The 24,318-nt window shown below is 40.4% G+C and overlaps 1 protein-coding gene across 1 annotated transcript in view; it reads left to right on the top strand.

The window, feature by feature from the left end:
- The window catches only part of LOC126424524 (acid phosphatase type 7-like), a 196,203-nt gene that overhangs the window by 40,137 nt on the left and 131,748 nt on the right, over window positions 1-24,318 (top strand). The window contains exon 2 of the mRNA XM_050087258.1: window positions 2,303-2,412. Coding sequence (XP_049943215.1) covers window positions 2,303-2,412 — 110 coding nt within the window. The remainder of the gene's footprint in view (window positions 1-2,302; window positions 2,413-24,318) is intronic.

Below are 24,318 nucleotides of genomic sequence, written 5' to 3'. Positions count from 1 at the left end.
TGGATGGGGGCTAGGTGGGAATATGGCTCAACCGAAGGTTGAACAGAGTTAGTCTGTGCAATTAATGATAAACACAATGCCTGGGTGGTTCAGTGGCTAATGTCCTCCCACTCCACCTTCAACTTGCATAATATAAATCACTACTGGGGATTTCACTTGACATGGTGTCTGTTCTTTTGGGCATGTCCGAAAGATCTTTTGGACATGTCTGAAAGAATAGACACCACAGATTCGTATAAAAAAATTAATTTGAAAAATTTGAGTGCTACTTATCCTATATTACTTGGTTGCTGTTATTATCTGATAATTAAAAAAAGGGTGGTGGTTAGCATTTCAACCCTACACATAACACTATTATAACATTAATATTATGAAAAAGACAGTTTGCTCCTCACCATATGGAGGAGATGTAGGGGACGGATAAGCACTCGAAAAGTCTGCTGTCCATTTTAGGTTTCAGCAAAAGAGCGTCTTCAGAAATTGGAAAGAAAGCGCGTGAGACACACACACACACACACACACACACACACACACACACACACACACACAAAAGACCACAACAGCCAGACTGCAGAGACAGTAACCGCACAAGACAGTAGTAGCAATCTGGTGTAGGTGGTGAGGCAGCATGGAGCGATGAAGTGAGGTGCAATGCTGCTTGCTGCAGCATGCAGGGGTGTGATGGGAACAATGTAGGGCTGCTAGGTTCAGTTTGAAAGTTTTGGGGGGAGGGGCAGCAGAAAAGGAGAAAAGTAGAGAACGGGAAAAAGACTATCAGGCGCATTGGCAGAATAGAAGGCTGTGTAGTGCTGGAATGGGAGCAGGAAAGGACAGAAACTAGTGAAGGTTGATGCCTGGGGGGTTATGGAAATGTAAGATGTATTTCACAGAGTGTTTCCATCTGCATGGTTCAGAAAAACTGGTGTTGGTAGGGAGGATCCAGTTGGCATAGACTGTGAAGCAGTCATTAAAGTAAAGCGCACAGTGTTGGGCAGCATGTTCAGTAGCTGGATGGTCCAGCTATCTCTTGACCACAGTTTGGGAGTGGCCATTCATTTTTGGTTGTCATGCCGGCATAGAAAACAGCACAGTGGTTGCAGCTTAGTTTGTCACTCACGTGACTGCTTCACAGGGCAGTAGATGCTTATGACTGGAATGGAGTACCTGCTGATGGCTGGATGTGTGGGACAGCTGTTCCATGTATTGCAGGGATATAAGCCGTGAGGCAAGGGATTGCAAGCAGATGTGGAGTAGCAATGGACAAAGATATTGCCTAGGTTTGATAGGTTGCTGAAACCACAGTGGGAAGGATAGTGGACAGGATATTCCTTACTTGAAGGTAATTGAAACTGTGGTGGAGAATGTGATTCAGTTTCTCCAGGTGGTTCTGAGCCACAAGGGTGTAGAGACAAGGGACTGTAGAGACAAGGCATGGGACATCTGTTTCCATATTAGGTTGGGAGGGTAATTTCGGTCTGTGTAGGTTTCGGTAAGACCCTTGGTATATTTTGAGTGTGATTGCTCATCATTACAGATGTAACAGCCACCCATGGCTGTACAAAAGGGACTTCTTGTTACAGAATGTATGGCAGCTGTTGAAGTGAAAGTATAGTTGGTGGTTGGTAACTTCGATATGGATGGAGGTACTGATGTGGCACTTTTGAGGTGGATTTCAACATCAAGGAAGATGGTTTGTTCAGTTGAGAAGGACCAGGCGAAGCAAATGGAGGTGAAGGTGTTGAAGTTCTCAAGGAATGTGGATAGGTGTCCTCACTCTCAATCCAGATCACGAAGATATCGCAATGAATCTGAACAGGGTGAGGGACTTGAGGTTCTGGGTTGTTCAGAAGGGTTCCTTTAGAATGCCCGTGAATATCTTCATGTAGGATGGTGCCTTCTGGGTGCCCATTGCTAATTTACCCCCTGTAAAATGATTGACCCAATTGAGGGGGGGGGGGGGGGGGGGCGAGGATTATTGGTTGGCTGACAGTCCTCGGTTTCCACAAAGACACTCTGGCTATCAAATTGAAATGTGATAGTGATTTTCCTTCTTTGGTTGTGAAGATCAGTAGTAATTCGTGCAATAAAGTAATGTTGTAAACCTAACACGGGCAATTGGCATCACACCCAGGATTGCACATTGTTGACCTCAAGTTAGCCATTTAAGGGAGTAACACAATATACACATCTCATCACATTTGCGTTTTGTGCCAGTCTGTGTATACCTGTAAGCATTCATTTGCAGTTTTGTTTTAAGAAGTGTTTCCTTTATAAAACATTCTATTGTGGTTTTATTTTCCAGGATGGACAGTAAAATGATACTCCTTTTGTTAATTGGACTTGCGGTTTCAATTCGAGGTGAAACCAACTTAAAATCCTTGATTCCACAACAAGTGCATTTGTCCCTTTCAGGTAAGTGTTTCTATCATTATGAAATGTACAAGTTTCAGACTGTGTGTAGGAAAATGGTTGATAGAGTTGTAAAAAGTGAACCTGTTTAATTCTTTCTCTACAGGTTAGTGCATGCTGTTTGATAGTGGAATCTGACTCTCTATTTTCCTGATGAACTGAATGTTCTATTGTTGTATATATTTACTTCATGTTCCATAGATTTGTGTTGGGACAGATTGCAGGATATTAAATGAGGCAATTTTACAGGCTTGTAATTACTACAGTAAACCAGTCTGTGTTATATGTAATGTTAGACTGATTCTCTTATAAGAAAAATAAAATATTGGAAACACTACCAATGATAAATACACATATGTACACACATCAATCTGAATCTAGATGTCACAAAAATCTTGCTGCCACTGAACTGTATCCCCTTTTGGAATACACTCACAGAGGATGTCTTTAGTGTCATGAGTATAGTATAAACTATTTTAGTTACGACCCTCTTTTAACTAAAATAGCTTCCCATGGAAAGGCGGGCGTAGGAAGGAGCCATCCTTGTTACCATGGCCATATCCATGATTTGTTTGTATGTCTGCCCCTCAAAGGTGAAGTAGTTGTGGGTAAGAATAAAGTTGATTAAGGTGAGTGGAAAGGATGTCATAGGTTTGGAATCAGGTGGCTGCTGACTGAGCAGACAGACAATGTACATTGGAGATGTTGGTATAGAGGGAGGTGGCATCAATGGTGACAAGCAAAGTGTGTGGTGGGAGTGGGACGGGCACAGATTTCAGACGATCTGGGAAATGGTTGGTATCTTTGATGTGGAAGGGGAGTCTTTGGATTATGGGTTGCAAGTGTTTATTAACTAAGGCAGGTATACAGTATGTTCAGTCGGTGCTTTGAAGCCAGTAACTATGGGACGGCCAGTATTGATTGAATTTGTGGATCTTAGGAAGAAGGTAAAAGATGGGGGTGCGTGGTTTGGGTGGGGTGAAAAGTTCTGTGGATTGAGGTGTTACTCCTTGTTAGGGGCCTGAGGTTTTAAGGAGGGACTGCAGGTCAGTTTTAATCAGGGATGGGATCTTGATGGTCAGACAGCTAGTGTAGACATTCACTAACGTATTCCTTTTGGTCAAGTTCCACAGTGGTAGATCCTTTGTCTGCTGAGAGAAAAATGATGGAGTCGTCAGCGTTTAGGGAACGTAGAGCCTGTCGGCTTTAAGGGAACGTAGAGCCTGGAGTTCTGCAGAGGACAGATTAGGGTCACATTGTAGGGACCTGAAGAAGGGTTGTGAAGCAATGCTGAATGTGAGGAATTCTTGGAAGGGATGATTTTGAGGTAGTGGTGGTGGATCAAGTTGGGATCATGGTCTGAACTGTTAAAGATGATTCAATTTCAGGTTTGCTGTGGGAAAGGTTTTGGGGTTGGGTTGCAAAGAGATATTTCCAATAGATATTACATGTGAAGGAAAATAGGTCATTCACCAAAGCAGCATGATCAGATCCAAGTTTAGGGCTGAAAGTGATGCCCTTAGATAAAACAGATAATTCAGGAGGGGCAGAATTCATATTCTTGAGGGAAGGGGGGAATAACCTGTTTAACAAAGTGCCTAGCACCCAGCGCATGTTGGTATATCGATTATTCATATGATGTTGAAATGCATCCCTGTTGGTTTTTGAACATTTTTTAACACATTCTAAGTCGATTTCTGAATTAATGATTAGTTGACTTTTGAATGCGTGCTTAGTGAACATGTCTCTGCCAGGGGAATCCTCATTGCACCTAGGAATCCTCATTGCACCTCGAAATAAACTTTCCTGCAGGCAAAAGGGGCGGGGCTATACGAGCTAAGGGGAATAAAGCCGAACGGGTGAATGCCAATTGCCGTTTGTGGTTGACCGTGTTTATTAATGATCAGTGTTGTTACAATTACTAGCAAAAGCCATAGTAACAGACTACCAGAGTGGGAATAAATGGCTAACAGGAATAACAAGTAAGAAAGATTATGTGTTACCTTCTCAGAGTATCGAAGAAAATGAAATTGTGACCGAAAGTTTTTGGCCAGACCGCTACACCAGTAAGGGTATACAGTTGTACAGTCCCCAGCTAGCATGTGCTTAAGTTCTATTCCGGGAGTAGTGTGGAAAACGCATTGTACGAACACGTAGCAGCGCATAACAGGAGAATAAATGTGGGATAACTAAACTGGTGACTATGTCACGGTTAGTGAAGTTAACTCGAGAATAAGTTTTGACACTGGCAGGAATAGTTACAGAATTAGTGATGACAAGATTGGTTCTAAACAGGGTACTGGCAGTAATAGGCAGCCCGGGTGGCTTACTAGTGGGATAAGGATATAATGTAGAACCAAGTTGGGATTATATCAAAACGTTAGAAGTAGTCACAATCAAGCTGCAGTAGCCTATTATGAACAGTATTGTAAAGTGCTTGAAATGTTGTTAGGAAGGCAAAGAGTATGTGGTATGCAAATAGAATAGCTAATTCACAGGATAAAATTAAAACCATATGGTCAGTTGTGAAAGTGATGTCTGGTGAGCAGCACAAGATTGGTGTTATAAAGTCAGTTTGTAGTAAAAATATTTGTTACTTTTAAATCATATGTTTGTACAGTATTTAACAATCATTATCTGAGCATTGCTGGTGAATTAAATAAAAATTTAGTTTCTACAGGAAATCGTATAACTTTCTTGGCAAATGCCTTTCCAAGATCGATGCCCGAAATACTCCCCTTTGATATAGACAAGGGGGAGATTGATTCAATAATTAAATCACTGAAGATTAAGGGCTCTGATGGTTATGATTTTAGCCATATTTGTAATTTTTTGTTTAGAAATGGTCAGTATCCTGAATGATTAAAGTACTGCTTTATAAAAATGGAGAAAGGGATAATGTGGACAATTTTAGACCTATTTATATCAGTGTTTGCTCAAGTTATTGAAAAAGCTGTGTATTTAAGGATAATTGATAATTTTGTATCACACGATTTGCTATCAAATGTACAATTCGGCTTTAGAAGTTGCTTAACAATGGAAAATGCTATATTCTCTTTTCTTTTTGAGGTGCACGCGTGCGCTCACACACACACACACACACACACATATCCATCCGCACATACACAGACACCACACACAGTCTGTGTGTGTGCGGATGGATGTGTGTGTGTGTGTGTGTGTGTGTGTGTGTGTGTGTGTGTGTGTGTGTGTGCGCGCGAGTGTATACCCGTCCTTTTCCCCCTCCCGAGATTGGAATGACTCCTTACCCTCTCCCTTAAAACCCACATCCTTTTGTCTTTCCCTCTCCTTCCCTCTTTCCTGACGAAGCAACCGTTGGTTGCGAAAGCTAGAATTTTGTGTGTATGTTTGTGTTTTTTTGTGTTTCTATCAACCTGCCAACGCTTTTGTTTGGTAAGTATCATCATCTTTGTTTTTAGATCATTTCTTGTTAACGATATTATCTTATTCCCAAGAATAAGCAGCTTTCACTCAGTTAATACTCAGCAGAAATCTAACCTGTATTTGAATAGGACTTCCTTAGCTCTTGTGCAGAAAGGTGCGTAGTATACTGCTGCTTCCATTTTCAGTAATCTGTCACTTGAATTCAAAAATCCTAGCAGTAATCCGCGCACTTTCGAACTAGACTTGAAGAGTTTCCTCATGGGTTACTGTCGAGGAGTTCCTTGAAAAAGTAAGCTGATTCTTGTTGTAATGTTGATTGTATTACTTAAACTTATCGATTGACTTTTTTCAGGTTCATAAACATTTTATTTTTATCTGCCATTACTTCAATGTTGTAATTTTATGTACTGACACATTCCATGACCTTGGTGATTTGCTCCTCAATTTGGTCCCACGGAACTTGAGACATAAACACTAGGACTTCAGAACTTAAGAAATGTGTACCGTCTTGCTTGTCAGTTGTCTGTATTGGTTTCATATGTCCTATATTTAATTTTATGTTACACCAAAAAAAGAAAGTTATTAGCTAGTAGGCAATGAAGAGTGCATATTTTCTATAGAGTTCTTCTCCCAGTTACAAATAATTCCATCCAGTATTAATTGTAAGGGTTAAAAAAAGGGGGGGGGGGGTGTGCAGGATGTCAAACTGGCCAACTGGGAGCAGGAGAGGCTTCACAGGTCATTTTAATGTCCACTGTCGTAAATATAGTTTGATGGCATCCATTACAAAATATATACGTTTGAATTCAACAGAGCAAAATACAGTGACATGCGATAAAAGAATACTATGTGAAGAGGCGTGGCACTGCACTTTATCACAGTTAAGACCAAATAAACTGTCTTACATTTGCTCCAAGACCTATGTTTTGTTTATCAGACTCGTCAGAAAGGTGTGTGCTACAAAACGAACATTTATTGAAAAGTGGATTTAGTTTTTGGCATCCAGCCTCAAATGCTGGAGGGGTAGGGCTCCACCATATAGTATTGCCCCGCTTCTGAAATATGAGATTGAGACACCGAGCAGTCTGAGTTGTTGTGGGGAGGTGTGCAGCCTCCAAGTGAACCGTGTTTACGTTTAATGATTTTGCTGTTTCCTCTTCGCGTATTGCTCTCAAGTCAAATGAACACAAAATGGAGTTCTGTGGTCGGGAGCTATCAAGTGAATTAAAATACATTCACATAATTACGGAAGGCTTAAATATGTTATTAGTTTCAGATATGTATAGTCTTATGCCATAATAAAGAACCAAACACAAGATGATACAGTACTGGTACTTCAAGAAAATTTACATACGAATGTGCCCTTTAAGCCGAATTATGCATTTTAGTGTGGGTCAAGAAATTCTTATGCTCTTGGAGTATTGATATCTTGTTTCTTTTATCACATAATGTAAGATCTTTTAATGTTTTACATGTACGAACAATCGGGCTTCCTGCATCATCGTAGCTGCGCAAGTGCGATAACATCTCTTACCTGGCGCTCTCTGGCAACTGCTGAAATGAACGTATTTCTAACAGATCGCGGGAAAATATTGCGAATGGTGGTTACTTTCAAAGTAAATTTCCTTTCATGCAAGATGAACTGTGGGTGAGAATGTACGGTGGATTTCTTGAATCACAGAGCATTTGACTACCATTTAAAAATCAACTCTTAGAAGACGACCGTTAGAAGAATTTTGAGCCAAGATGAACGGACATTTGTCGTTACTGAAAATTTTAGTGACACATTTGTGTGACGTATCTTGAGGTATAACACGCGCAAAAAAGATCAACATTATATGTGAAAGCTTACATTCTCTTGCAGCTTATTAAACTTAGATATCAATATTATATGTAGAAGCTTTGCTTTTCTTGTAGCAACACTATGTATATTATTATAATTACAATAATAATTGTAATTATTATTATTATTAGTATTATTATTTTATTATTATTATTTCTCTATCCTGTCTCAGACGTTATGTGTGGTTAAAAATGGAAGGTGACGCGGACCTTGATCAAGCGTGACTTCCTTTTAACTGTACGGTGTATGTTACATTGCATTTAGGAACTTTCGGATAATTGAACAAGTGTCAATAATTACAGATTTCTGTAAATGTATATATACGTTTGGATGTAGCTGTATTGCGTTGATGTACTGGTGGATATTGTGTGGTATGACTAATGTAGTTGATAGTATAGTTGGTATGATGTCAACTTTATCCTGATGCCACATGTCCTTGACTTCCTCAGCCAGTTGGATGTATTTTTCAATTTTTTCTCCTGTTTTCTTTTGTATATTTGTTGTATTGGGTATGGATATTTCGATTAGTTGTGTCAATTTCTTCTTTTTATTGGTGAGTATGACGTCAGGTTTGTTATGTGGTGTTGTTTTATGGTGTTGTTTTATCTGTTATAATGGTTCTGTTCCAGTATAATTTGTATTCATCATTCTCCAGTACATTTTGTGGTGCATACTTGTATGTGGGAACGTGTTGTTTTATTAGTTTATGTTGTATGGCAAGTTGTTGATGTATTATTTTTGCTACATTGTCATGTCTTTTGGGGTATTCTGTATTTGCTAGTATTGTACATCCGCTTGTGATGTGATCTACTGTTTCTATTTGTTGTTTGCAAAGTCTGCATTTATCTGTTGTGGTATTGGGATCTTTAATAATATGCTTGCTGTAATATCTGGTGTTTATTGTTTGATCCTGTATTGCAATCATGAATCCTTCCGTCTCACTGTATATATTGCCTTTTCTTAGCCATGTGTTGGATGCGTCTTGATCGATGTGTGGCTGTGTTAGATGATATGGGTGCTTGCCATGTAGTGTTTTCTGTTTGCAATTTTCTTTCTTCGTATCTTTCGATGTTATGTGATCTAAAGGGTTGTAGAGGTGGTTATGAAATTGTAGTGGTGTAGCCAATGTATTTATATGAGTGACTGCTTTGTGTATTTTGCTAGTTTCTGCTCGCTCTATAAAGAATTTTCTTAAATTGTCTACCTGTCCATAATGTAAGTTTTTTATGTCGATAAATCCCCTTCCTCCTTCCCTTCTGCTTAATGTGAATCTTTCTGTTGCTGAATGTATGTGATGTATTCTATATTTCTGGCATTGTGATCGTGTAAGTGTATCGAGTGCTTCTAGGTCTGTGTTACTCCATTTAACTACTCCAAATGAGTAGGTCAATATTGGTATAGCATAAGTATTTATAGCTTTTGTCTTGTTTCTTGCTGTCAATTCTGTTTTCAGTATTTTTGTTAGTCTTTGTCTATATTTTTCTTTTAGTTCTTCTTTATTATTTGTATTATCTATTCCTATTTTTTTTGTCTGTATCCTAGATATTTATAGGCATTTGTTTTTTCCATCGCTTCTATGCAGTCGCTGTGGTCATCCGATATGTAATCTTCTTGTTTAATGTGTTTTCCCTTGACTATGCTATTTTTCTTACGTTTGTCTGTTCCAAAAGCCGTATTTATATCATTGCTGAATACTTCTGTTATCTTTAGTAATTGGTTGAGTTGTTGATTTGTTGCTGCCAGTAGTTTTAGATCATCCATGTATAGCAAATGTGTGATTTTTTGTGGGTACGTTCCAGTAATATTGTATCCATAATTTGTATTATTTAGCATGTTGGATAGTGGGTTCAGAGCAAGGCAGAACCAGAAAGGACTTAATGAGTCTCCTTGGTATATTCCACGCTTAATCTGTATGGGCTGTGATGTGATATTGAGTTTGTGTTGATATTAAGTGTGGTTTTCGAATTTTTCATTACTATGTTTAGGAACTGTATCAATTTAGGATCTACTCTATATATTTCAAATATTTGTAGTAGCCATGAGTGGGGTACACTATCAAAAGCTTTTTGGTAATCAATGTATGCGTAGTGTAGCGACCTTTGTTTAGTTTTAGCTTCATATGTCACCTCTGCATCTGTTATCAGTTACTCTTTACATCCTCGTGCTCCTTTGCAACAGCCTTTTTGTTCTTCATTTATAATTTTGTTCTGTGTTGTATGTGTCATTAGTTTCTGTGTAATGACTGAAGTTAATATTTTTGTATATTGTTGGTAGGCATGTTATGGGGTGATATTTAGCTGGGTTTGCTGTGTCTGCTTGATCTTTAGTTTTCAGATAAGTTATTCCATGTGTAAGAGTATCAGGGAATGTGTATGGGTCTGCAATGTAACTGTTAAATAATTTATCTAAAACAAAGAAGATGTGACTTACCAAACGAAAGCGCTGGCAGGTCGATAGACACACAAACATACACACAAAATTCAAGCTTTCGCAACAACTGTTGCCTCATCAGGAAAGAGGGAAGGAGAGGGAAAGACGAAAGGATGTGGGTTTTAAGGGAGAGGGTAAGGAGTCATTCCAATCCCGGGAGCGGAAAGACTTACCTTAGGGGGAAAAAAGGACGGGTATACAATCGCACACACACGTATATCCATCCACACATATACAGACACAAGCAGACATTTAAAGAACTGGTGTTAAATAATTTAGTTAGATGTGAATGTGTTGAGTTGAACTTCTTTAGCCAGAAATTTGCTATTTTATCTTTTCCAGGGGCATTCCAATTGTGAGTAGAATTAATTGCTTGGGTGACTTCATGTTGCAAAATTATCACTTCAGGCATTTGTGGTATCATCTTGTATGTATCTGTTTCTGCTTGTATCCACCGTGCATGCCTGTTATGTTGTACCGGGTTTGACCATATGTTGCTCCAGAAGTGTCCCATGTCTGTTACGTTTGGTGGATTGTCTATTTTAATGTGTGTGTTGTCTATTGTCTGGTAAAATTTCTTTTGGTTTGTGTTGAATGTTTGGTTTTGTTTCCTTCTATTTTCACTTTTTTTTGTATCTTCTAAGTCGTTTGGCCAATGCTTGTAATTTCTGCTTCTTTTCATCTAATTGTTCTATCACTAACCTTTTTCGTTTTTTTCTGACATTTCATTTCCTATAAATTGTGTTAGCTGTCCGATGTCTTTTCTCAGTTTTTCTATCTGATCTGTAGCCTGTGTTGCCATGCTGGTTTTGTGGGTTTCTTCTGTGTGTTGGTTGGTTCTGATCTCTGCCTAGTGTGTATATTTAGTGTAGTGAGTGCTCCTATATAAATCAGTAGTTTTAACTCTTCCATAGTTGTATTTTCATTTATTTTGTTGTGTATGATTGTGTTGATAGTTGTTATTGTTGTTTCAACTTGTGGGTTATTTGGTTGTCTATGCAAGAATGGTCTAATGTCTGTATTTGTGTCTTTGTATTCTGTATATGTCAGCTGAGATTTTTCTTCTATATCTAACATGTGTGTCACTTCATGTTCTATTTGTGCTTGTTCTGGTGGCTGTCTTAAGATTTCGTTTTCTTCTGATTGTTTAATTGTTGCGTGTTGTTCTTTGTTTGTTTGCTCTGGGATGTTTGAGTCCGTTACTGTATTTTCTTCTTCTGATTGCACATTATTTTGTTCTAGTATTTGTTGTAGTTGTTGTTTGATGTTTTCTAATTCTGACTGGGGTATCCTGTTATTTATGATTATTACGCGGATCTGATCAGCTAGTTGTTGTTCTGTTAAAAATTTCAATTCTGGGTATCTGGTAATAAATGTGTGTATACTTGTGATCTGTATCCAGTTGTGTTTGTTCCTAAGTTTGTTGCTTGGTAATAACAGAACATGAGGTGTCGGTTAACTTCATCTGACCATCTCATCCTCTGTCTTTGTTTTCCTTCTAGAGTGGTTGCAAAACACCTCTATTTGGATTTAAATCATTTTCCATGTGGCTAGCAGTGTCGTTACCATTGTGGACGGGCATAGGGTTCAAGCGTCGTCCTCGACCACGACAGCGCTTGTCTGAGGCTTCATTAGTTCTGTCCTGAACCAACTAATCACACTAAAAGGGGGGTTAACCCTATTAGTGGTTTGTTCTTTTCGTCGCCTTTTACGACTGGCAGAACATACTGAATACCTATTCTTTTCCCGTGCCTCCACGGGGTTTATTATTATTATTATTATTATTATTATTATTATTATTATTATTATTATTTACATTTTATGGCATTCATTGGACCACTCTAGCCTACTTTCTATAAAGAATTTTTCAGTTTCCTGTCAGCCCAGTACTTCATTCTCTAGGATCACATCCTTCTTTTTTCAACGGAAATCACCTTTCCTATTGTCTGTTTGTTGATTCTCGTTTGCAGTCTGGTTTGTTTGTCTGTGAGTTTCCTGATTCGGTCAGTTTTGTTTCTTAGGCCTTCCAATGTAATCTATAGTGCATCCGTATCTTCCTTGGTTTCTGTAATCCACTTAATGTTGCACTTACTATTCCACTATTTTTCTATTATTCTCCTCATGATCCTGTTCTCTGGTGTGCTGATTAGATGTCTGAAAAATAAAATGCGTTTCTTCCTCATGGTACTCATTGCTGGTTCTATTTCCTTGTAGACTGTTTCATTTGTAACTACTCTCCAGTGTCCATCTTTCTGGTACGATCTGTTGATGCACGATGTTTTGAGGATGGTTTCACTTGCGTATGTTATTTCTGGTTGAGTGACTGTTTTGTAGTGTTTTAGTTGTGTTGCTATTGACAGGCACTTTTTGTTGTATGTATATTAATTTAAACCATTAACTTTTCCTATATGTGTGGTCGCACTACTTCAGCGATGTGCCCTATGCTATGAATATCTCCATCATCGGCTGGCGAGATCACGTGATGTGAGCTATGACTGGCTTACAAAAGCGCATCAAAATCTCGATCTCAGTGCTTTGGGGAGTAACATGCGGTGTTTGGTGGAATTTGAATTTATCTACACATCACAGATCTTTCCATAACGTGTCCCCCTCCCCCCCCTCTCCCCATCCAGTTTTGTGTTTCATAGAGTGCTGGGAAATTCTACACGGGAGTATAAAACCATAACGGTTCAATGGATTGATAAGTTTATTTTTCTGAGAAAAAGTATGCTGTTACTTAACACAGAAAAGTGTATTTTCGCCCAGGTGAAAGTGTATTTTTAATCGGGAAATCCTGGAAAACTCCCAGAATTTTTTCCTTGTCACGACACTCTCGAGTACTGTTAAAGTGACTGAGGGTCCTCATCAGCTCTCATTAAAAGAGATGGAAGAAATTCAGAAGTGTACCTTCTAGATTTGTAACAGACCTGTTAAAGCAGTGCAAGAGTAAACCAGCAGATGAAAATTATATTTTTAATTTAGGGGTAGTGTTCTGCATTTGAAAGGCTCAGTGAGGTTTCTAGGCCTCATTTTTTACTCCCAAGTTGTTGTGGGCACCATACCTGAGAGACATAGACATGAAAATCAGAACCCCGAAGGCAATGAACATTGTCAAGTGCTTTATCCACAGGAGCAGTTTTATACAGCTTACCTGAAGATCATGCTATTCACCGTGAGGGGAGTATGCTGGCCATGGGTGCTTAAAGGACAAGCTCCATACCCAGTCTCTGTGCCAAGTCTGGGACACAGAAGTACCTCGAAGCTCTGACTTCATCTGCATATCGTACTATTGCTTGCATGCATCTAGAACACCTTTTCTCCAATCTTCCACGAGCAACAATGCTGTTTGGGATTTGTGTGCAGCGTGTGCTGGAGTCACTTGCTCCACACAAAGTACAGCCCCAAATCCAGGGTTTTAACCATCTGCCACCATGGCTATGAAGTACAGAGTAATTTCAGATTTTGTGCAGTACAGAAGAGATTGCTCTCCTGCATATGTTTTTTATACATTATTCTATGACATTTTAACTAAGCACAACAACACTACAGCTATCTTTACGGATGGGTCGAAACAGGGCTCCGTTGCTAGCTGTGTCATTTTCTGTGATCGTGTCATCAAGGTCCATCAGCCTTGAGACTTTACTGTCTTTGGGTGGAATTATATGTGATCTTGCTGGCACAGGAGCAGATGAGTTGTGCTTGCAGTGCTAAATTCCTTGGCTGCCCCAATTCTCTGAGTGTACTTCACTCTCTACAAAACTTACATTCAGCAGGTAAAATAGTTCAAAATATCCAGGATGCTGTCCTCCATCTATAACTGCTGGGAAAGGTGGTGTGTGTGGTTTTTTTTTTTTTTTTTTTTTTTTTTTTTTTTGCTGGGTACTAGGGCCTGTGGATATTTTTGGGAACAAAAGGGTGGATGTAGCAGCCACGGAGGCATGTTGCGATCATCGGTTATTTCAGTGTACCATTCCCTGTGTGTTATCGCCTCGCTGTCGAGATACAGTATCGTGTGTTGATCGGACGACTAGTGGATGGAAGTGACAGATATGGTTCATTTGAGCAGTTACCAGAATGCGCCAGACAACAGGCTGTACTGCGCATCCGCAGCTACGATGACGTAGGCAGCCCGTGCTTGGTGCTTGCTCTGCTCATATGCTTTTTGTCGTATTTCTGGTGGGGCATCACGTGACCATGTGTAGCTGTGCCGCCCGTGTGGCATGTTGTTGAGAGGACATACTGAATTGTACTTAGAGCAATTGTTTTATCATATCCCACACAGAAAAAGGATGGAAATAAGGAAGCAGTTCTTGGCTTTTGAGTCATTTCAAAATTAGACTCCACAGCTCGAAGTACCATAAAATTTGACAGATTTTTTTTAATTCGTGCTCTGCAATGTTGTTATGTAGCATTTCCAACACGTTTACATCTACACATCACTTCAAAAATCTACTAGGATGGAATGGAATACAAATTACTTGCAACAAAAAAAGAGAGTCTTTCTTGTATTGCTTACACTGGAATAAAGGACAATAAATTTCATGACTATTTCAAAATGTGAAAACATTAACATGGTTGTCTATGAGGCAAAGAAACTGTACAACTGACAGTTTATATTCTACTCTAGGAATAAATATGAAGCCATGTGGGGAGTTAAAACGATAAAACATGGTATGCTGCCAGTCTAAAATTTAGCATAGAATGGCATTCTATAAATTTAAGACGTAAACACAAATTAAGAAATAACTTCAGGCCCAGAGGAAGTACGAGACAAGTGCCTTGTGATCGAAAAACACTTTCACAGAAGGCAGATCTATAAAATTCTACTACAGCTGTCATTATATTTGAAACAAAATATTTAGTTCAAAACCACTGACCAAATTTGCCTACTTAGCTTCAAGTCAATGTTTACGTATGTTCGTACGTATATAGCATTAAGAGATCTTACAGTGTCATACAAGGAACAGGACATTGGAGACTACTTCAGCAGCATCGGAATTCCATAAACCATACTAAATGGTTCATTCCACTCTAATTGCACATTTCTATGTCCAGATGGACTCTGAAGTTCCTGATATTCAGCTTTTCATGTGGTTCTCGTGATACAAATTTTCTTGGAGGTCCAGTACTGTATTCTCATATTTGGTTCTTTATTATGGTATAACGTCATTCGTCCCAGAAAATGAATATTTGCACTTTAAATTGAACGAGGTTGAAAGTAGCCAATAGTGCGGAATGAAACAGTTCGTTTCGTTTCAAATAAACTAACTGCCTCAGCGGAAAAAAAAAAATTAACTGAAGCAAATTTCTCTATACAACAGACAGAAATAGCTTCATTAAGACATTAATGGTTGATTACTAATAACCTGGAAATAATATAAAATCAGAAAATTGAAACTACTAACTTATTTTGGTCTTTCATGGTTATGAGAATGTGTATTAATTCACTTGATGGCTCCCGGCCACAGAAATCTGTTTTGTTTTCATTTGACGTGGGAGCTGTAAACGAAGACACGGCCACGGGTCACGGGTCACGGGTCACGTGAGGAAGGACCCCCCCCCCCCCCCCCCCCCCCTATAACTCAGCTTGCTCTGCGCATGCGCGAATCTGACAGCTTGGGCGAACCAGGAAAATTTTTCCGGGTAGCTTCTGGCTACTTGCTGCTACTGCTCGTGCACCAAACAGCCACGCTCCAAGTAGCCAGGAGCGGGAGGAAGGCACTGCTCATACGCCAATTCAGCTCTGCGCATGCGCACGAGCCCGCTGGCAACTGCTCATACAAACCTATAGTAAGCTGCGGCTAGTCTGGGCAGTTCTGTACTTTTTCAGCAATGAAGACAGGATGAGGTCCTCCAGACTCGTCTTTACACAGACCATAGCCCTATGACACGCGGCTTCTTGCTCCGGTGAGAGGACCCTCCGATGTGATGCTTGTGGCGTACAGATCGTGGTGCGCAACATTTTACTAGACTGTTTTTTATTTTCCAACCAGAGGGCAGTGGCAAATTCTGTTTTCATCCCAGGTGTAGTACCTTTCACTATTTCCCATTTGTTTTATGGCATGTGATTGTGTGTGTCAACTCGAGTGACGCAATTTGAGAGTGTGCATCCATGCTTCACAGGCTCGCTTATAGAGGCCACCTGGGTTAGTCCTCTGGTGAGCTGCCAAAGAAATAGTATTATTTAAGCAATTGCAAACACATGTTTGGCCCATTCTGTAACCCCGTATTGCTGTTGTTCTGTCAATGTGTTCAGTGCTATGCAGAAATCCTACTTCACTGCATCTTCCGTGTTGTTCTATAAAATACTATGTTCCATAAACTGTTTGTTCGTGCTATACAGGGTGTTACAAAAAGGTACGGCCAAACTTTCAGGAAACATTCCTCACACACAAAGAAAGGAAATATGTTATACGGACATGTGTCCGGAAACGCTTACTTTCCGCATTAGAGATCATTTTATTACTTCTCTTCAAATCACATTAATCATGGAATAGAAACACACAGCAACAGAACGCACCAGCGTGACTTCAAACACTTTGTTACAGGAAATGTTCAAAATGTCCTCAGTTAGTGAGGATACGTGCATTCACCCTCCGTCGCATGGAATCCGTGATGTGCTGATGCAGCCCTGGAGAATGGCGTATTGTATCACAGCCGTCCACAATACGAGCACGAAGAGTATCTACATTTGGTAGCGGGGTTGCGTAGACAAGAGCTTTCAAATGCCCCCATAAATGAAAGTCAAGAGGGTTGAGGTCAAGAGAGCGTGGAGGCCATGGAATTGGTCCACCTCTACCAATCCATCGGTCACCGAATCTGTTGTTGAGAAGCGTACGAACACTTCGACTGAAATGTGCAGGAGCTCCATCGTGCATGAACCACATGTTGTGTCATACTTGTAAAGGCACATGTTTCTAGCAGCACAGGTAGAGTATCCCATACGAAATCGTGGTAAAGTGCTCCATTGAGCATAGGTGGAAGAACATGGGGCCCAATCAAGACATCACCAACAATGCCTGCCCAAATATTCACAGAAAATCTGTGTTGATGACGTGATTGCACAATTGCGTGTGGATTCTCGTCAGCCCACACAGTTGATTGTAAATTTTCACAATTTGATCATGTTGGAATGAAGCCTCATCCGTAAAGGGAACATTTGCACTGAAATGAGGATTGACACATTGTTGGATGAACCATTCGCAGAAGTGTACCCGTGGAGGCCAATCAGCTGCTGATAGTGCCTGCACACGCTGTACATGGTACGGAAACCACTGGTTCTCCCGTAGCACTCTCCATACAGTGACGTGGTCAACGTTACCTTGTACAGCAGGAACTCCTCTGACGCTGACATTAGGGTTATCGTCAACTGCACCAAGAATTGCCTCGTCCATTGCAGGTGTGCTCGTCGTTCTAGGTCTTCCCCAGTCGCAAGTCATAGGCTGGAATGTTCTGTGCTCCCTAAGACGCCGATCAGTTGGTTTGAACGTCTTCCTGTCGGGACACCTTCGTTCTGGAAATCTGTCTCGATACAAACGTACCACGCCACGGCTATTGCCCCGTGCTAATCCATACATCAAATGGGCATCTGCCAACACCGCATTTGTAAACATTGCACTGACTGCAAAACCACGTTCATGATGAACACTAATCTGTTGATGTTACGTACTGATGTGCTTGATGCTAGTACTGTATAGCAATGAGTCGCATGTCAACACAAGCACCGAAGTCAACATTACCTTCCTTCAATTGGGCCAACTGGCGGTGAATCGAGGAAGTACAGTACATACTGACGAAACTAAAATGAGCTCTAACACGGAAATTAAGTGGTTCCGGACATATGTCCACATAACATCTTTTCTTTATTTGTGTGTGAGGAATGTTTCCTGAAAGTTTGGCTGTACCTTTTTGTAACACCCTGTAGATATGAGAGATTGAATGTGACAACATTTTTAGCCCTTTTATCCACATTCATTTCTTTTAATATTTCTGTAGGGCACTGATAACCACACTGAGCGTCAGTAACCCCCCACCCCACCCCGCCCCACCACACACACACACACACACACACACACACACACACACACACACACAAAAAATAACCTTAGTGCAGTCAGGAAGAGTGTCCTGAACTATGAGGTTAAGATTGGGTCTCAGGTCAGTAGAGTTGTAATAGGGCGCCAAAGTGTGTTTCAAACTTCAGAAGGTGGTGTATTGTGGAATAGTATCCCAACTGAGCAACAATAATATCCTCAGCAAATCATAGATCTTCTGAGAATACCGTTTAGATGTACACTCGCCAAATTTTGCAAGCATTATACAACAAGAATTTGCCACTTGAAAGTTCTGCAACCTATCTAAGGCATTTGACTGTGTGAATCACAATATTCTCCTAGATAAACTGAAGTTTCATGGGATTAATAGTATAGCCAACCAATGGAAAATGCTGTATGCAACCACAAGGATGCAGAAAGTTGTACTTAGTAATTGAGCCACAATCAGAATTAGTTCTTTTTGCAGAAGTCATTAGCATTGTTAATAGTCCAAGCATACACAGAGAAACAGAAGAAATGGTAAACTGTATTCGTAAAAATATCATTGAATAATTTTCTGCGAATGGTTTTGCCCTCAATTTTAAAAAGATAAGACATATTCAGTTCTACATATTTAGGGGTGCACACCAGTGACAAGTGTGACACATGGTAGGAGATGATAAATAGGGCGTAAACTTTAAAATTATTAGGTGTTCGTATTGATGAGAATTTAAACTGGGAAAAGCCTGTTATAGAATTCCTAAAATAACTTAGTTCAGCCACATTTGCACTTAGAATCATTGCAAAGATAACAATGATGTACATAATTACAATATCCAAAGGAAAAATGACATTCGCTACTCCACATTAAGGTTGTCTTCAGCACAAAAATGGGTGCACAACACTGTAACTAAAATGATTAATAACTTACACATTCGTATAAAGTATCTGACAGGCAGCAAAATAAAATTTGAAAACAAACTGAAAAAAATCTTATACTTTACAGCTCATTCCATTCCACAGAAGAATTTCTATTGTATTGTGTGAAAGGCAGTGGGTAGAAATTATTAACTCACATCTATATATTTATTTATTTTTTTTTAAAAAAAAAAAGCTTGTAAATATTCAGCATTAGTCATAGAATGAGTTTTAATCTGCCAGGAAGTTTCATATCAGTGCACACTCTGTTGCAGAGTGAAAATCTCATTCTGGAAACATCCCCCAGGCTGTGGCTAAGCCATGTCTCCGCAATATCCTTTCTTTCAGGAGTGCTAGTTGTGCAAGGTTCGCAGGAAGGAGACGAGATACTGGCAGAAGTAAAGTAGTGAGGACGGGGCGTGAGTCATGTTTGGGTAGCTCAGATGGTAGAGCACTTGCCCGCGAAAGGCAAAGGTCCTGAGTTCAAGTCTCGGTCCGGCACACAGTTTTAATCTGCCAGGAAGTTTCAGCAATAGTCATATTTACAAATTAATTTGCAGTGTGAATGTAAAATTGTTCATTCATCATCATTATGATTTATTGTGTAAATGATCTGTGAAACATGAAACTAACTAGGGACTTATTTGTGCTGCTCTGTGAACTTGCCTGTTGTCATTTGGAAAATGGGAATGTCCAAAGCATACTTATCATGGAGGTGTTGAAGGAAAGGCAACACTCGGGTCACTGAATTACAGTAAGTTCGAATTAGCATCCTGCTTCACATTCGAGACAATCTGGATGAGTGGGCCAAGTCTGGGTATGACGTAAAACCTCCCAAAATTATCTCTGTCCTAAACTGTACCCTCCACACACTGCAGATCAGCACCTCATTGGGTCTTCAGTGCACACAATGCCTCACATTGCACGAAAATAGGAAGAATCTCGTCTCGTAAGTCCACACTGTCTTCCAGTCACCTGTGTCATGTGGCCAACCGAAGACATGCAGCTGTATGTGATGCTGAGAACAGTATACTTTTGCGAGGTACCCGATCCCAAATGTCCAATGTGTGTCATTTCTTTCACAGTGCTTACTGAGAAGCTGCTCGATATGAATTTGCCTTCATTGACAGCAGCAATTTCTGTTAAGTGTTCTGCCACTTCTTTAGCACGATATCAGGTGGTGAGGTAAAATGTCATCGGGAGCTGATACTTCGCGTAATTTAATCTTGCTAACCTTATTATTTCAGAACACTCGCAAACCTCTTCTGATCGAACACCTTTTCTTGAAGTGCTGCAGTTATTGCTGCAACGTAAAGAGTATAAGTCCAACATCCAACTCTCAAAATACACTCTTAAGAGAAAAAAGCAACATGGAGGAGTTATCCAAATGGAACGGAAATTGGTAGATGTGATGTACATATGCAGACAAACAAATGATTACAGTTTCAGAAAAATTGGATGATTGATTCAAGGGAAAGAGCTTCACAAATTGAGCAAGTCAGTAATGCATTGGTCCACCTCTGGCTCTTAAGAGATCAATTATTCGGCTTAAGTGTTGATCGATGGAGTTTGTTCAGTGTCTTCCTGCGGGATATCGTTCCTAATTATATCCAATTGGTACGTTAGTTCATCAAAATGCCCTGCCTGTAATGCTCCTAACATTCTCAGTTGGGGAGAGACCTGGCGACCTTGCTGGCCGAGGTAGGTTTTGGCAAGCCCGAAGATGAGCAGTTGAATCTCTTGCTGTGTGTGAGCAGGCATTATATTGCTGAAATATAACCACAGGATATCTCACACGAAGAGCTACAAAATGGGGTGTATAATGTCATCGATGTACTGCTGTGCTGTGTAGGGGTGCTGCATTGAAAAGAAATGGCATCTCAGATCATATCTACTGGTTGTCAGGCCATATGGAGGGTGACAATCAGGTTGGCATCCCACTGCTGTCTGGTTCATCTCCAGACAGGTATTCCATGTGGAATCTCATTAACTGGAGTAGAATTGTCTTTATTGATGAGTCCCACTTCAAATTGAGCCCCAATGACCAGCAGAGACGTTTCTTGTGATGCCCCAGACAGTGCTAGGATAGTGTCGACTGCCGTTCAGCCTGAAAACTGGGAGTGACGGTCTGGGATGCCGTTTCTTTCATAGGAGGACCCCTTTAGTTGTCATTGGCAGCACCCTTACAGGATGCCGACATATCGACGATATTGTACACCCCGTTTTGTTGCCCTTCACAGTGTGCTTCGTGGGCTTAATGCTGAAGCAAAATGAAGCAGACAGTAAGAGTTTCTATTGCATGTCTTGATGTGTGCCAAATTCTTCCTTGGCCAGCAAAGTCACAATCTCTCTCCCCAACTGAGAATGTTTGGAGCAGTAGGGGCAGGGGCTTTCAACCGTCTTGAGATTTTGACGCTCTAACGTTCCGTCTCGACAGAATTTGCCACAGTATCTCTCGGGACATCCGACAACTCTGTCAATCAGTACCAAGCCTGATAACTGCTTGGGTAATTACTGGAGGTGGAAAAACGTTTTATTGGCTTCCTCAATTTGTGAAGCTTTTTCTCTTGAGTTAATAACACAATTTTTCTCAAGTTGTAATCATCACATCTACCAGCTTCTGTCCGTTCAGATAATTCCTTTGTGGAGCATGATTTTTTCCTCTCTTAAGAGAGTAAACGTGAGACTTCTCATTGTTGTTGGAAGTTAGGAGTATACAAGTCCAGCATCCAACTCTTGAAATAAATGCAAGGCTTCTCATTAACGTGTATTATTCTCTTGTTTACTATGACTGTGTGTTACAAAGTTGTTACATTATATGGAACATCGCACAAACATTGATAAGGACAAGGTCCAAAAAGTTCTGTCTTAATCAATAGATTTCAATCGAAAGTATCTACACAGGGTAATTCTTATTAACAGTTAAAAAATCCCGAAGTGATGTAGATGATGCTGAGACAAGTAATTTGATATAAGACAAGTGAGGCCTCAACTGTTGGGAGATACCTCAAAAATGATAACAAATGTTAACACAATGACATCAGCAGATGACATACCTTATCACATGGGCAGCAGTAGAGCTTGTCAGTCCTGTTCTGTTGCTCTGTTAGACTTCTGTTTTTGTAAATTTAAACTGATTCATCATAATCTTGTATTACTACTACTCCGAGCACTACCGTATCACATCAAAAAATGTGAGGATGAAAACACTGTAGCCTAGTGGAGCAATGTGTAGCACTGCCCCCCTACCAGAGAGGGTAGGATCGACAAGCCCAACTGCTACACGTGCAGTGGGTTACATTACTGAGGTCCACGAGAAAGACTGGCAGTGCTGCGTACATCACGAGGGTAGGTCTGAGATTGCTCACTCACTCAGCCCAGCAGATGAACTGTTTCCAAACATGTTAATATGTAGTTGGGTATTTATGTACTAACAATAACTGCATCTTCTACTGGAATCCACTATTATGGACTGTTACTGAGTACTGTAAGTCCATAGGCCTACTACTAATTCGTTATGGCTGTATTTCGTACAGTGAATATGGAATTATACCAAAATGGTTATCGGTCAGGTCGGTCCATTCGAGTCTGTACATCGTGGAGTTCCAGCATGTCACTGAGACAGAGCTGCAGACTTAACCTCTAGTACAGAGATGGGCAGCTCGTAGCAACATTATAGTGAATATAACGGACTTCTACTTAAACAGCATTGAGGCTACGACGACTATACAGAAGAGAGCTTGTTCTGTAGCACGTGGAAACTTCAGTTACTTTGTTTATGAATAAAGAGCCCAGTTATTAATTGCGTGCAGTTTGTGTTATAGAACGAGGGTACCGGCCACCAACCGACATCCTCTCCTTGTTTCCCGTGGTACAGCTCTACTGAGACAATGAGATAACATAAAAGCAACTAACGAGCATACAACACATCATATCTTGTAGACACATTGGACATTCTGCATTGAGACATAAACAAATTGGCTAAGTTCATACCCGTTGTGGTCGCATACGCACCCAAACAGAAGAGCTAATTTCCCCATTTGTGCCAAATGTCCACCTATAGCAGTTTCTCCATCCAACCAACTGGCATATGCACACCACTTCATAACTATAACTTGTCAGTTGTGAAAGCTCACATGACCACATGGCACCGGCAGCACTCTTAAACAACCAGTATGCTCCTGTAAGGGGGTAATTAATATTTTGTCTTGTGACCTTGTATCTTACACAAGAATCTTGAGAACACAGGTCATATTCAGTTCACAAAGACTGTTGCATGAACAAATATGAGATTGTAAATCTGATATTATTCCCTACATTTTATATCTCACATTAGGATCACAAAATGGATTGGGTACACACAGATGCACACAGAGTTGCTTTTCCCTGCTTTCCTTTTGGGAGTGCGACATCTGGTGGGCTACTGCCCCACCTAATAAAGTTAACATGTGTGTGTGTGTGTGTGTGTGTGTGTGTGTGTGTGTGTGTGTGTGTGTGGCTTGTCACGCGCGCGCGACAAGCTACCCCCCACATAGTCACCGTGAAGCCTTACAGCTCATATCTTGGTGGAACACCCCCTCCTTTTGGCCATATAGACTTTAACCAAGTATAGACTTGTGAACTCATTGCCTCTAATATTGACATATGATTTGTGGATGGTTGACCTGGTTACCTATTTTCTCTGTGAAAGTGGTTTTTTTATTCTCAGTTATAAGGTTTTAATCTACCTTAAGAGCGGGGGCAGAGCGGTTGGAGTTAGTGTATATCCCGCTGTATAATAGGTATGGGGGATCCCTGACCGTATCTCCTTGACTGGGCTACTCTTTCATCCATGTTTTACTTGTGTTTTAACTACTTTTAGATTCAGTTTGCCTCTTTTTTGCCACATCCAATTTTCTGTTCTAGGTGCCACACTTCCTTGAATGTATGGCACTCTTAACTGTAATTCCTCAGGTATGGGACATTTCCTGTCACATGCAGAGCCTCAGGGGCACCCACCTGCTGACTTCGCTCTTTTCTTCATCTTGCTTTTACTATCGATGGCACAAAAGACGTTCGTAACGTTTTTCACCTTCTTGATTTTACTGTTACAAATCTAATTACACCAGAAAACTTTTTTGGAGGAAGTTTCTACTTCTACACGACTAGAGGCTGAATGTTTTCTGATCTAATCAGGAGATTTGGAAAAGCAAGACGCACTATTCTTGGATCAAGGAGCTGATCACCTTGTTGTCTGGCCCTTTAGCCCCCCTCACCCCACCCCCCTCCACACGTGCTATG

The sequence above is a fragment of the Schistocerca serialis genome, chromosome 10 (assembly GCF_023864345.2).
Source record: "Schistocerca serialis cubense isolate TAMUIC-IGC-003099 chromosome 10, iqSchSeri2.2, whole genome shotgun sequence".
NCBI lineage: Eukaryota > Metazoa > Arthropoda > Insecta > Orthoptera > Acrididae > Schistocerca > Schistocerca serialis.
This window is presented reverse-complemented; position numbering and strand designations above follow the sequence as displayed.